Source organism: Larimichthys crocea, chromosome XX (assembly GCF_000972845.2).
Source record: "Larimichthys crocea isolate SSNF chromosome XX, L_crocea_2.0, whole genome shotgun sequence".
Classification (NCBI taxonomy): domain Eukaryota; kingdom Metazoa; phylum Chordata; class Actinopteri; family Sciaenidae; genus Larimichthys; species Larimichthys crocea.
Window position 1 is genome coordinate 18245735 of NC_040030.1, and position 11970 is coordinate 18257704.

Below are 11970 nucleotides of genomic sequence, written 5' to 3' on the forward strand. Positions count from 1 at the left end.
ACAACAGGGACACATTACTACAAACACACAAGGGACATTGCCACTTAACGCGGAATTGTGTAAAAAAATTTAAGTACTAAAAGTTTCACAAAAGCCATGATGTGATCGCATACTGATTACGGTGAGTTATGATCACACATCTGATTAGATCGAAGCCACAGCTTCCAAACTGTCCTTGTTAATATACTGGGACTGTCTTATTGATGTGTATAATATAATTCAAGAGGTATACTTTATACATAGGACTGCTCAAGTGAACCACCAGCAACAGTCTGTAATTTGTACAGTGTAAGGCCTGGATTATTGCCGTTTGTAAACCAGGTTACTCTGCGCAGAGGGAATCTATGATGCATGTTTACATGTGACAGACGGTTAGTGTGATAAAACATGAGGTCACATGGAGCACTGAGATTTGATCATGTTTCTTTAAACCAAACAACATTACTGGCAGTGTACAACGCCACATAACTTTCATGTGTGTGTGTACAGATGAGCCACCAGATGTCACCATGTTAATATCCTATTTAAGTTATTTGTTAACTCAGTTACATTGTACATAGTGATATTGAGACTTGTGTTGTGTGATGTGTACGAAGGCCTGAGCTCTGAGGGAGGAGGTGGGTGGCCTCTTAAAAGAGCCTTTGTGCAGTGGGGGTTGAGGGTCGTGTTTACTTGGCCTTGACGGCCTTCTCGGTCTTCTTGGGCAGTAGCACGGCCTGGATGTTGGGCAGCACGCCGCCCTGAGCGATGGTGACTCCGCCGAGCCGCTGTTGAGCTCCTCGTCGTTTGCGGACGGGAGCGAGCTGCAGGTGACGGGGGATGATCCTGGTCTTTCTTGTTGTCCCGGGCGGCGTTCCGGCCAACTCGAGGATCTCAGGGTGAGGTCTCCGAGCACCGCCGCCAGGTGACCGGGCGCCGCACCGACACGCTGAGGTAGTGTCCCTTCCTCAGCAGCCTATGGACACGACCGGAGGGGAACTGCAGGCCGGCACGGGAGGAGCGAGTCTTGGCCTTAGACCTCACCTTCTCTCCGCCAACTTTACGCGTCCAGACATGGATTTAAGTTTTTTCAGTTGTTCGGTTTCCAAAGAACTGAAAGCTCTGCCAGTGAGGCCGGCTTATATACTATACCTGTGCGCTGATTGGTCGGTTAGAGCGGCAGAGCGATCGTCCAATCGACGAAACGGATCGCGTCAATCACTGCATAAGCACGCGTGCCCACACAAGTGTGAGGGACTTACAAAATAAAACGTTTATCTTTTTTGTTTAACTTATAACGGTGAAACATTTAGTGAAATGTAAAACACGTTGACATCATAAAAAAAGAAACATAATAATTTAAAATAAACGTTTATTTTGAATCTTTCATACTTATGTTTAATTTGTTGAAAGTCCTGAAAGTCTTGATTTTTATAAATGAATAAAACACTTCACAGAGATCATTTTTATTCATTCATCTATAAACTGATATATCGATTATGAATGTGAAAACAAACATCGTTTAAGAAACATTATTAATAATTATGGAGTTATAAACCTGTGTTGAATTTATTTTCTGTCGAGTTTGTCACAGCCTGAAAGTTATATTTGTCCATTAACATGAGGTAAAGGACAGTATAAATGAACTTTAACTCTGCATAACACCGTGTTAAAGGATTTAAAGTAATATAAATAAATCAATTACTTCCGGCCAACCATTACAACCTGTTTTTATTTGTGATTCTTATAATATGATGAACGTTTATGGTTCTTTTGTTTGTTTTTGTTATTTGCTCTCTACTTTTATTTTTGTGAGGTGTCCTGGGTGACAGAAAGGCGCCTGTGAAATTAAAATGTATTATTATATTATTATCACAATTTTCCCGTAGTTTTGGGACTTAGACGTTGTGGAACAGTACACGTGTTATGCCAAACTCACAGAATGAAGCTTCAATCTAATCAGGTGTTCATATGTGCATGTTTTCATTTGCCTTCAATAAAGGAGCCTTTCAACCTGGATTCATCTTGTTGATTGTGATTATTCATGTTCGTCATTGAATTAGTCTGCACCACCGTCACCTGAGCACTCCTCACGTCTGGACACAAATATAATATCATTGTCTATTTTATTGTTAAATACAGTCGAATACATAACACATTCTCATTTCGAAGCTTTCAGACTTTGTCTGGATCATTTGCTAGTTTAAGTGGCACACACTACATTTGGAAACATCAGAACTTTTATCAGAACTTTATCCATTAAAACATTCTGAGTAAACCCCTGATGACTGTTCATGTATTCTTATTGTTCAAAGTGAATCTAAATTCATCGTTGCAATTTACCATTCACCATAAGATCTCTGGAATCAGCCTCAGTCCACGTGGGTCGGGGCGGGTACTGGGTCATCTGGGTTCATCCCACTCTGCAGACCACGACATCCAAGTACGTGAGCTTCACAACATCGAGAAGCTGTCAAAGCATTTCAACAAACTAATACAAACATGTTCTCAGGAAGTTGCTCTCAGGCTCAGGTGTTGGCTCTTTAAAAGAGCCTTTGGTGGGTACAGGTGCAGCAGGTTCACTTCTTGGCTGGTTTCTTGGTCACAGCCTTCTTGGCTTTGGGTTTGTGGTCTGGCTTTCACGCCTTTTGCACTTTTCTTGGGGCAGCAGCAGCAGCCTTCTGGGGGCAGCGCAGCCTTCTTGGGGGCAGCAGCAGCAGCCTTCTTGGGGCGCGCCTCTTGGCGGGCTCTTTGTCACCTTCTTGACGGACTGCTTCTTCTTTGGTGTAGCAGCTTTGGTCTTGGGTGTGGTCTTGACTTTGGGCTTCTTGACGGTGGCCTTCTTGCTGGTGACTGGTGGCTTTGACGGCGGATTTCTTGGCTGCCTTCTTGATCTTCTCCACCTTGGCAGCCTTGAAGGATCCGGACACGCCTGACCCCGAGGTCTGCACCACTGTCCGGCCGTCAGCAGACTCTTGACGGGAGCGTCTGACGTGGACTCCCTTGCGTTCCAGTCGTAGCCACCGGCAGCCAGCGCTTTCTCAGGCCGACGTAAGACATACCTTTCCGGTCCTGGGAGGCGGACACGGCCTTCAGGATGGGTCTTTGGTGCTGGGACCGGTCTTCTTGCTGGGCTTGGTGGATTTCTTCTTCGGTGCTTTAGCCGGAGCGACCGGAGCGGCTGCGGGTGCGGCTGGGCGACTTCTGCCATGCGCCGCTGTCAGAGAGATTCAAACGAAGTGTCTGATGTGACTGATGGAGGAATGTCCGACACGAGAGGGCCTTAAACACACCCATGAGAACCGTGGAGACTCAGCCCAGCCTGCCTGCGCCGTGCAGCAGGAACACGGAGTCACTTTGTGCTTTCTCTGCCGCTAAACACCTGTCCAACACTCACCTGGAGCAGAGCTGAGCTGTGACACTGAGCCACACGCAAAGACAAAGTGTCTCTGTTCTGGAATCAAATAAAGCTTTCAACATGTTTGTTTTGCATGGAAACACTTTAAATCTGTTCTCGGTGCTGCCGCGTGAAGCGCTGCTCCGGGACTTTTCTCTGTCATTTCTCTCCTAATGTTTTAAATCCGTCACAAGTCCACTAAAAGCGAACACATGCGAGACAGGACGAGTTAGTCTGAAGACCCGCACTGAAAACAGTCAGCTCGCACTGTTAGTTTGATTTAAACTGAAGTTAGTCTGGTTCCTGCAAAACACACTCGCAGGTTCCTCTCACTTCCTGTGACACAGTCTTGTGTTCATTAGTTTAATTCTGCTTTAGACTTCACTCACTGATTTCAGATGGACGTCATTCTTCAGGTTTAATTTAATTTTGCTTCATAGAATAAATAATTTAATACATAAATAAGTCATGTCACAGACTGCATCACAAACTTTATATAAAAAGAAATCTTTGTTGAGTTGTAACAAGTTCTAAATGAACAAGGTGAAACAGCTGAACATGTGAATATTAGGTCAGCCATGTGTCTGACTACAGTTTGATTAAAAAGTTGTAAGCACACAATGTTGATGAGAAGTCTTTTCTTCTAGACGTCCTCACATTAAAGTGTCTGCAGACTCAGAACGTGCTGGTCAGAGTCTTCAAACTGTTTCAGGGGAGGCCGGTAAGTACATACACATCCCAAAGAGACTGCACCTACATGTGACGGGATGCGGTAGTTTGGGGGGATTTTACTTTTTTTCCACTTTCCCAGAGGCAGAAACTAAAAATATCATGGAAAATATCTTTAATTAAATTTAAATTTAATTTATTAAACAGTCCTGGCTCTATTGTTAAGTGTCTGTAGGACACATCACATTATCATGATCTTACAAGCCGGTGTCTTCAACCAGGGGTCCATGAAAAAAAAATAATATAAAATTATATATATATATATATATATATATACATATATATATATATATATATATATTGAGTAAACTGTAACATTTATATGCAATATAGCTACTTTTGACCAAAAACAAACAAACAACAAAACTATTAACAAATAAATGATTCCAGTGATGCAGTCTAAGAATTTGTACAGCAACGAGGCCTTGCTCAAGATCCTGCAGCTAAAGCTCATCATCATGTGTCAGTAAGGTGCCTGACATCCTGAAGCAAATGTTTGTTTGTGGAAAATAATAATCATAGAAAATTAAGCCTCCTCAAAACAACAACATAATATATGCATGAACTTTTTATCAACATAAACACATTTAGGCTAATAACCCAGTATATAAATAGGTAAATAAAGAAAAATTAAAAGTTATTATAGGCCAGGTGTTCTGGAGTTTCCTCTCCTGAGGTTACACGAGGTCCCGTGTGGGCCTTGAGGTCCCGTGTGGGCCTTGAGGTCCCGTGTGGGCCTTGAGGTCCTCAGCAGTATTAGTTGTTTGGCTTTGGTTGGGAACAGTAGGTGCCAGTCTATCTCAACACTGTGGTGTCCAGGGTCACAGAGACCTGTTGCTGCCTTCATAGACATAATAGATAGCTTGTTGTTGACGGTCCAATCTGCGTAAACAGACATCTGTGTATCCAGACTAGAACATGCTGACAATAACACCTCCATGGGTAAAGACATTCTCTGTGACTCATTCTGGGCGTGTAGTATTTGTGCTGTTATCTTGGGGTTTAAAGTCGATCCACCAGGATGAGTTGGGCAGAATGTGAGACCGACTCAGGCACTTCTGATGAACTTTGAGAGTGTCTCTAATTCTCCTTGGCCAAGCGTCAATAAATAATACAGCATAAGACATCAGAGGCTCCTGAACACTTTCTGAACTCCTGACCTTTGACCTTTGACTTCAGCAACTTCTCCACAACAGGCTTAAACTGACACGTTTAAAAATATTAAGAACATGCGCCTGTCTGTCAAACAGGACATTCATACTCACGTATAATATAATAATACCTCCATATTACAATAATCACATGATAAACCATTAAAGCCTGTATGAATAAACAATGGTTATGACAAAACAGGCAGAAAGTTTTTAGTTTTAGGTCTTTATTTCACTATTTACACCTGTAGAGTTTACATGAAATAAAAAAAAAAAAACATCTGCATATTCAAACCTAAAAATTAAGTAAACATAAAAACGTTAGTAATGAACTGAAGACATTTGAAATGAGAGTGCCAGTAAATATTTAACATAAATCAAACATGCAACACGTGTTTACATTCTTACTCTCAGCTTCCTGTGTCTGGGCGGATTTCAAAATAAAAGCACTATCTGTACAATACATAAAAACGTTTCAAAATAAGTCTTTTTAACATATGAAACATATTGAGGGATGAACAGTTTTATTTTATCAGTCTTGGTGCTGAACTACAAACACGGTTAGCAGTTAGCATTTGAGCCAGCTCCCTTTGTGATGAAGGTACACGGCCCTGTGCGGTGTAATGAGTCACGCAGCTCTGCGGGGTTACAGGTGTGTGCCGTGAAGTCGTGGTGTCTCTGCGTGTTTGTATCAGCTCAGACAGCACGCAGGTGTTCGGCTCCCTTGTGGAACAGTTGGTGGCTCTGAACAGAGCCGTGTGGGCTGGGTGAGGCCGCCATCTTTGGAGTTCACTCCAGAGTAACGACGACCGCGTTCCTCGGCTTCCTCGGCTTCTTCGGCTCCTTCTTCTCCGAGCTCTTTTTAGCTTTAGGCTCCTTGGCTTCGGCCGCCTTCTTCTTGCTCACCTTCTCGGGCTTTGGCGCCTTGAGTCGGCCGTTCAGGCCGCACTTGTTCGTCTGTACGAGCTCCCCGTTCCGCACTAACGCCAGCACGCTGCGTTTGAGGAGGTGCAGCTTGAAGTCGTAGCCTTCAGAAGCCAGCGCCATCTTCAGCGCGTAGAAAGACAGGCCCTTTCTGTCCGTGCAGGCGGACACGACCTTAACGACGAGCTCCGGGAGGCTCGGCCTGTCGGGGATGGAGGTCTCCTCGGCTCCGGCCATGGCGTGTGTGTGTTTAAGGTCACTTCAGGAGTGTGTTTGACAAATGGAGACCACCCACCCTCAGGAGGGGAACTTAAACACACCATGCGAACCGTGGAGACTCAACCCACCGCGCATGCGCAAACACACTGTTACTGTCCTGTGACTCATATTCAACAAACACAAACTTTTATATCCTGTTCATGTTTTTATCATTATAACTAGTTGTTGATGTTGTACACATGCATTACTTTATGAAGTCATATTATTCTTCCTTGAGGCTTTAAATCAGCCCATGCACTTTACATTATGTCATTCCAACAGTGCAAAATAAAAACATCTAAACTAATATTTGTTTTCTCCTAAGCTCAGTTATATTAAAGATCTTAATCATTGAAGCCTTTTATTTTAATTTGGTAATTTTGTTCAACTTTTCTGCTGAAGTAAGGAAGTTGCTCATGTGGCCCAACTCTTGTATCAGTAGGAGAAAATGACCCTTTTGCTATAAGCGGTAGTCTAGTTAGTCCAGGTTTAAGTCTCATCACAACAGCTTGGTCAGGGACAGACACTCTCTGTTAGCTTTGACTTAACTTTCTTAGTCTGGAAGCCGGAAAGCAGGAAAATCTAAAGACTTTTATCAGTCTGTATGACGTACACAGCGGGTCTGGTTTTCCAAAGTCGGACCCATGAATAGTCAGTTTGTCTCATGAAGGTTCCCTAAAGTAGCCGCCATGATAAGAGCTGTTTGAATCCTCTAAGTGTGATGGAAATGAGCTTCAATGCTTCCTTTATTATCTCCTTTAGCAGAGGAGACACCACATGAGTGGACAGGAGGGGGAGTATAGGAAGGATCTCAGATGAGAGTTTTGGAGTCCATCTTTTGGATTTTGTAGTTTTACCACAGATCACGTCAATAACATTCACTGCCGCTTTCAGCTTCTCCTAACTCCTTATGACCTCTCCTTCGCATCTTTCCTTGACATTGTGACATTTTCCATCGAGGTCATGGAAAGGTGGTTAGGAAAGGACCAGTCCAAGGCCTTCCAGGATCAAGCAGAACTTCCTGACCTCTGTGACCTGGCACAGAAGATCCTGATTTATTAATAATTCAGGGGGTAAAGGAGGCATCAAGAAGAGCATTTTTCTACTGTTAATCATCACTTTAAATGACTGCATTCAGCCCAGCTTCATTACATGTTCATTTGTAACTCTAGTTTTTATGTTGATCTTTTGCAGGGCCTATGAACTATGTGGATCGGGGCCCCCGAGCTGCAAGTTCAGCCTCATTATATTTTGGCAGAATTAAAAGTAGTATAGTATGTAAGCTTTTTTATAGGTTATAAACAAAACTAAGCCACTGTGGCTGGCTGCTGACAGGCAGCATCATTAATAACAGTATCATGAATAATAATAGATAACAACTTTTAATGTTACCACAATCACAGAAACAGTGTTACATGCAAATGTTTCTCAAACATCAGCATTATTCTTACTATTTATTTTATTGCTTGCACATTAATATAGAGGCTGCTCCGTTGTATGTTTTTATTCATTTATATAAGTTAAGTCATTCATTTGTTTTCAAAGTTTACCCTCAACATGATTCAGGAACATGCTGCATCTGTTGGAGCCTGATCATGTGAACAGGTCTCCTTCAGAGTTTGACAAAATGTTTAACGTTTGTCTCTAAATGTGTTGAAGTACGACAATGATTGCCTGGAATTGTTTAGTTATATATCCAGATGTGCGTAATTGCCTCATTTGAATAATTAGTTTCTTGTTCCTGTGATGTTTGAAGTCCATGGACTTCATCATGAATTTGGGTGTGACCGTTTGTTATCTATGTCACACACATTCCAGATTATAATAACTATAATCTGAGTATGCCTGTATTATTACATTAAATTAACAATAATAACTGATGCACTGGATCAGGAAGTGCAGTCACTCAGCCTGAGGCCAGACACCAACGCGTTTTAGCAGTGTGTTTGCAGACAACAAACTAAGTCGTGTTTAATCAAATAATATCTGCAGGAGCTGACTGTTTTCAGTGCGGGTCTTCAGACTAACTCGTCCTGTCTGCATGTGTTCGCTTTTAGTGGACTTGTGACGGATTTTAAAACATTTAGGAGAGAAATGACAGAGAAAAGTCCCGGAGCAGCGCTTCACGCGGCAGCACCGAGGACAGATTTAAAGTGTTTCCATTGCAAACACAAACATGTTGAAAGCTTTATTTGACTTCCACGAACAGAGACACTTGTCGTCTTTGCGTGTGGCTCAGTGTCACAGCTCAGCTCTGCTCCAGGTGAGTGTTGGACAGGTGTTTAGCGGCAGAGAAAGCACAAAGTGACTCCGTGTTCCTGCTGCACGGCGCAGGCAGGCTGGGCTGAGTCTCCACGGTTCTCATGGTGTGTTTAAGGCCCTCTCGTGTCGGACATTCCTCCATCAGTCACATCAGACACTTCGTTTGAATCTCTCTGACAGCGCGATGGCAGAAGTCGCCCCAGCCGCACCCGCAGCCGCTCCGGTCGCTCCGGCTAAAGCACCGAAGAAGAAATCCACCAAGCCCAGCAAGAAGACCGGTCCCAGCACCAAAGACCTCATCCTGAAGGCCGTGTCCGCCTCCCAGGACCGGAAAGGTATGTCTTACGTCGGCCTGAGGAAAGCGCTGGCTGCCGGTGGCTACGACGTGGAACGCAAGGGAGTCCACGTCAGACGCTCCGTCAAGAGTCTGCTGACGGCCGGACAGCTGGTGCAGACCTCGGGGTCAGGCGTGTCCGGATCCTTCAAGGCTGCCAAGGTGGAGAAGATCAAGAAGGCAGCCAAGAAATCCGCCGTCAAAGCCACCAAGTCACCAGCCAAGAAGGCCACCGTCAAGAAGCCCAAAGTCAAGACCACACCCAAGACCAAAGCTGCTACACCAAAGAAGAAGCAGTCCGTCAAGAAGGTGACAAAGAGCCCGGCCAAGAAGGCTGCTGCTGCCCCCAAGAAGGCTGCTGCTGCTGCCCCCAAGAAGGCTGCTGCCCCCAAGAAGGTTGCTGCTGCTGCCCCCAAGAAAAGTGCAAAGAAGGCCGTGAAAGCCAAGACCACCAAACCCAAAGCCAAGAAGGCTGTGACCAGGAAACCAGCCAAGAAGTGAACCTGCTGCACCTGTACCCACCAAAAGGCTCTTTTAAGAGCCACACACCTGAGCCTGAGAGCAAACTTCCTTCATTATGTCTTCTACATTCATAGTGTATATTTGTGTGTGATCACAGGTAACAGTGCATGAGGTGTGTGGAGGGTCAACAGGTTGTTACAGTGTGACGTGCACTGAAGAGTCACACCTGTGTGTTTCTGTGTGTGCTGTTCATGTGGATTCAGGACAAGAGCTAAAAAACAATATGAAAATATGAGCTGCAAATTTTAAACTGGGTGAGTCTGTTTGACAGTTTCATTGAGCATCTACGACATAATGACAAACACAGAATTTAAATGTATATATTTATGGATTGATATTTTATTCTATTTTATATTTCATTCACTGTATATCCATGCTGTTATCACGGTCTGCTGTGCGGCTGAATGACAACACAGTCTAAGGTGTGTATGACAGCTGTTACAACACTACAAGCTGTTGCTTTAGTTCATTGTGTCCACCTTCATCACAGTGTCTGTTTATCTGTTTTAGAGTTTAACCATGTTTTACTTTTTATTTTCATATCTTGTACAGTTTCACTAAATGTTTCTATCTTAACATGTGTGTGAATGTTTCCAATGTTTGATCACAATAAAGTCTCTTTAATATATAAATGTTATTTATCTGTGTTTATTTATATTCATTGATTCCACACTAAGTTTACTTTTTAGCTAAAGTGAATTTAAATACAAAAGAAAACATGAATAAAAATAAAATTAAAAACAGTTAATAAACTAGAAATAATGATAATAATAATAACAATAATAATATTAATAATAATCATAAATATGAATAGTAGTGAACGTTATTGTGGGCAGTACGTCATGAGTCACGTGTTTCCTGTTGTTGTGTCTTCAGCTCTGCCCATAAAAGGAGCGGCTGTACCACGTGCTCAGATTGGACCAATCAGCGTCGCGGCGCGCCTTTCTCTGGCTGTATAAATCACAGACGGCGGCAGACACAGACAAACACCGACGATGGCACGAACCAAGCAGACAGCGCGTAAGTCGACCGGCGGCAAAGCCCCCAGGAAGCAGCTGGCCACCAAAGCTGCCCGTAAGAGCGCCCCCGCCACCGGCGGCGTGAAGAAGCCTCACCGCTACCGGCCCGGTACCGTGGCTCTGCGAGAGATCCGCCGCTACCAGAAGTCCACCGAGCTGCTGATCCGGAAGCTGCCCTTCCAGCGCCTAGTCAGGGAGATCGCTCAGGACTTCAAGACCGACCTGCGCTTCCAGAGCTCCGCGGTCATGGCTCTGCAGGAGGCCAGCGAGGCTTACCTGGTCGGACTCTTCGAGGACACCAACCTGTGCGCCATCCACGCCAAGAGAGTCACCATCATGCCCAAAGACATACAGCTGGCACGACGCATCCGCGGAGAGAGGGCCTAGACTCAACACACACACACACACACACACACACACACACACACACACACTGCAAACTAAAGGCTCTTTTCAGAGCCACACACACCATCCACAGAGCTCACAGCCTACACACACTGTCCACACACTGCCCTCAATATAGTATGTAGTCCACATGTGTGACAGGTTCAGTTTGTCTGGATCACTACACTATAAATCACTATTATAAACTAAAACTCTTGTCATAGCATCACATAGTTTGACTGACTGGGTGGATTCACTTCAATAATTTGAATTAGTGTCACACGGCAGGAACAGCATCAACACTCTGACTTCTTCAAACATCTTAACAAGCTGCACTCTGCTGCTCCACCTTCTGTCCAATCACTCAAACTCTTCCCTGCACAACATTACAAGCTCTTCAGTGTGTACAGCACGTGACCTCAGCAGAACCCTCAGCTCACCTGGACTCAGATCCAGGTTCTGGGCCTGTAAACCAGCACACCATGACTGGACTCTAGTTCCTCTGAGCCAGAGCAGCTCTTCACACTCTTTGTACACACTGCAACAAGTTTCCTTCTAAGGACACACTGTTTTTATGACCACATGTCCTGCAGCCTCATTTACACACAGCAAACTTATTCATTACTTATTTCTATATTTACAGCTTTTCTGTATTTCTCTAAAGATTCATTAACGCTGCTCAGGACCTGGTTATTTAATCACCACAGTGATGTTAACTAATAACTGACGTATGTATTGGACAGTAGAGATAACGACAGGTGTAACTTCAGATGATCATGGTTTGTGAAACCTGCTCTGAAGAAGCTCCGCCCCTCTCCCAGAGTTCCCAGAGTTCCCAGAGTTCCCAGTGGTCCCCAGTGTTCCCTCCTATCTGTCCTGTCTCCGTGGTGGTTTTGGTCTGAAGGTGAATCAGCGTCTCCTCTCTGTCAGTGACGCACAATAAAAACCTGTTTCCTGGTTCATGACAGGTGAGTCACCTGAGGGGCGGAGCTTCTTCAGAGCAGGTTTCAC

The 11970-nt window shown here is 44.2% G+C and overlaps 4 protein-coding genes and 1 pseudogene across 6 annotated transcripts; 2 read left to right on the top strand and 3 right to left on the bottom strand.

The window, feature by feature from the left end:
• Positions 1-668: 668 nt before the first annotated feature.
• LOC113744100 (histone H2A-like) lies at positions 669-2386 on the bottom strand (annotated as a pseudogene).
• Positions 2387-2618: 232 nt separating this feature from the next.
• On the bottom strand, positions 2619-6036 carry LOC104939689 (histone H1). Its single transcript, XM_027272461.1, is given in 5 exon segments — positions 2619-2935; positions 2938-3021; positions 3024-3080; positions 3083-3196; positions 5964-6036. Coding segments are annotated over 5 exon segments (645 nt in total).
• On the bottom strand, positions 5621-6542 carry LOC113744070 (histone H1-like). The gene has a single exon (XM_027272254.1). The coding sequence runs from the start codon at positions 6415-6417 to the stop codon at positions 6046-6048; it is 372 nt and encodes a 123-aa protein (XP_027128055.1). The 5' UTR covers positions 6418-6542; the 3' UTR covers positions 5621-6045.
• A 1387-nt stretch (positions 6543-7929) lies between these two features.
• LOC109140548 (histone H1) lies at positions 7930-10188 on the top strand. Of its 2 annotated transcripts, XM_027272246.1 has the most exons (2): positions 7930-9370; positions 9413-10188. In XM_027272246.1, the coding sequence occupies exons 1-2, from the start codon at positions 8885-8887 to the stop codon at positions 9533-9535; spliced, it is 609 nt and encodes a 202-aa protein (XP_027128047.1). In that variant the 5' UTR covers positions 7930-8884; the 3' UTR covers positions 9536-10188. The 2 variants fall into 2 exon arrangements, with proteins under 2 accessions (XP_027128047.1, XP_027128046.1); XM_027272245.1 differs by having other exon boundaries at positions 8147-10188.
• Positions 10189-10507: 319 nt separating this feature from the next.
• LOC113744066 (histone H3) lies at positions 10508-11768 on the top strand. 2 transcript variants are annotated; one of them, XM_027272249.1, is made up of 2 exons: positions 10508-10967; positions 10998-11768. In XM_027272249.1, the coding sequence occupies exon 1, from the start codon at positions 10552-10554 to the stop codon at positions 10960-10962; it is 411 nt and encodes a 136-aa protein (XP_027128050.1). In that variant the 5' UTR covers positions 10508-10551; the 3' UTR covers positions 10963-10967; positions 10998-11768. The 2 variants fall into 2 exon arrangements, with proteins under 2 accessions (XP_027128050.1, XP_027128049.1); XM_027272248.1 differs by having other exon boundaries at positions 10515-10979; positions 11010-11768.
• Positions 11769-11970: the final 202 nt, after the last annotated feature.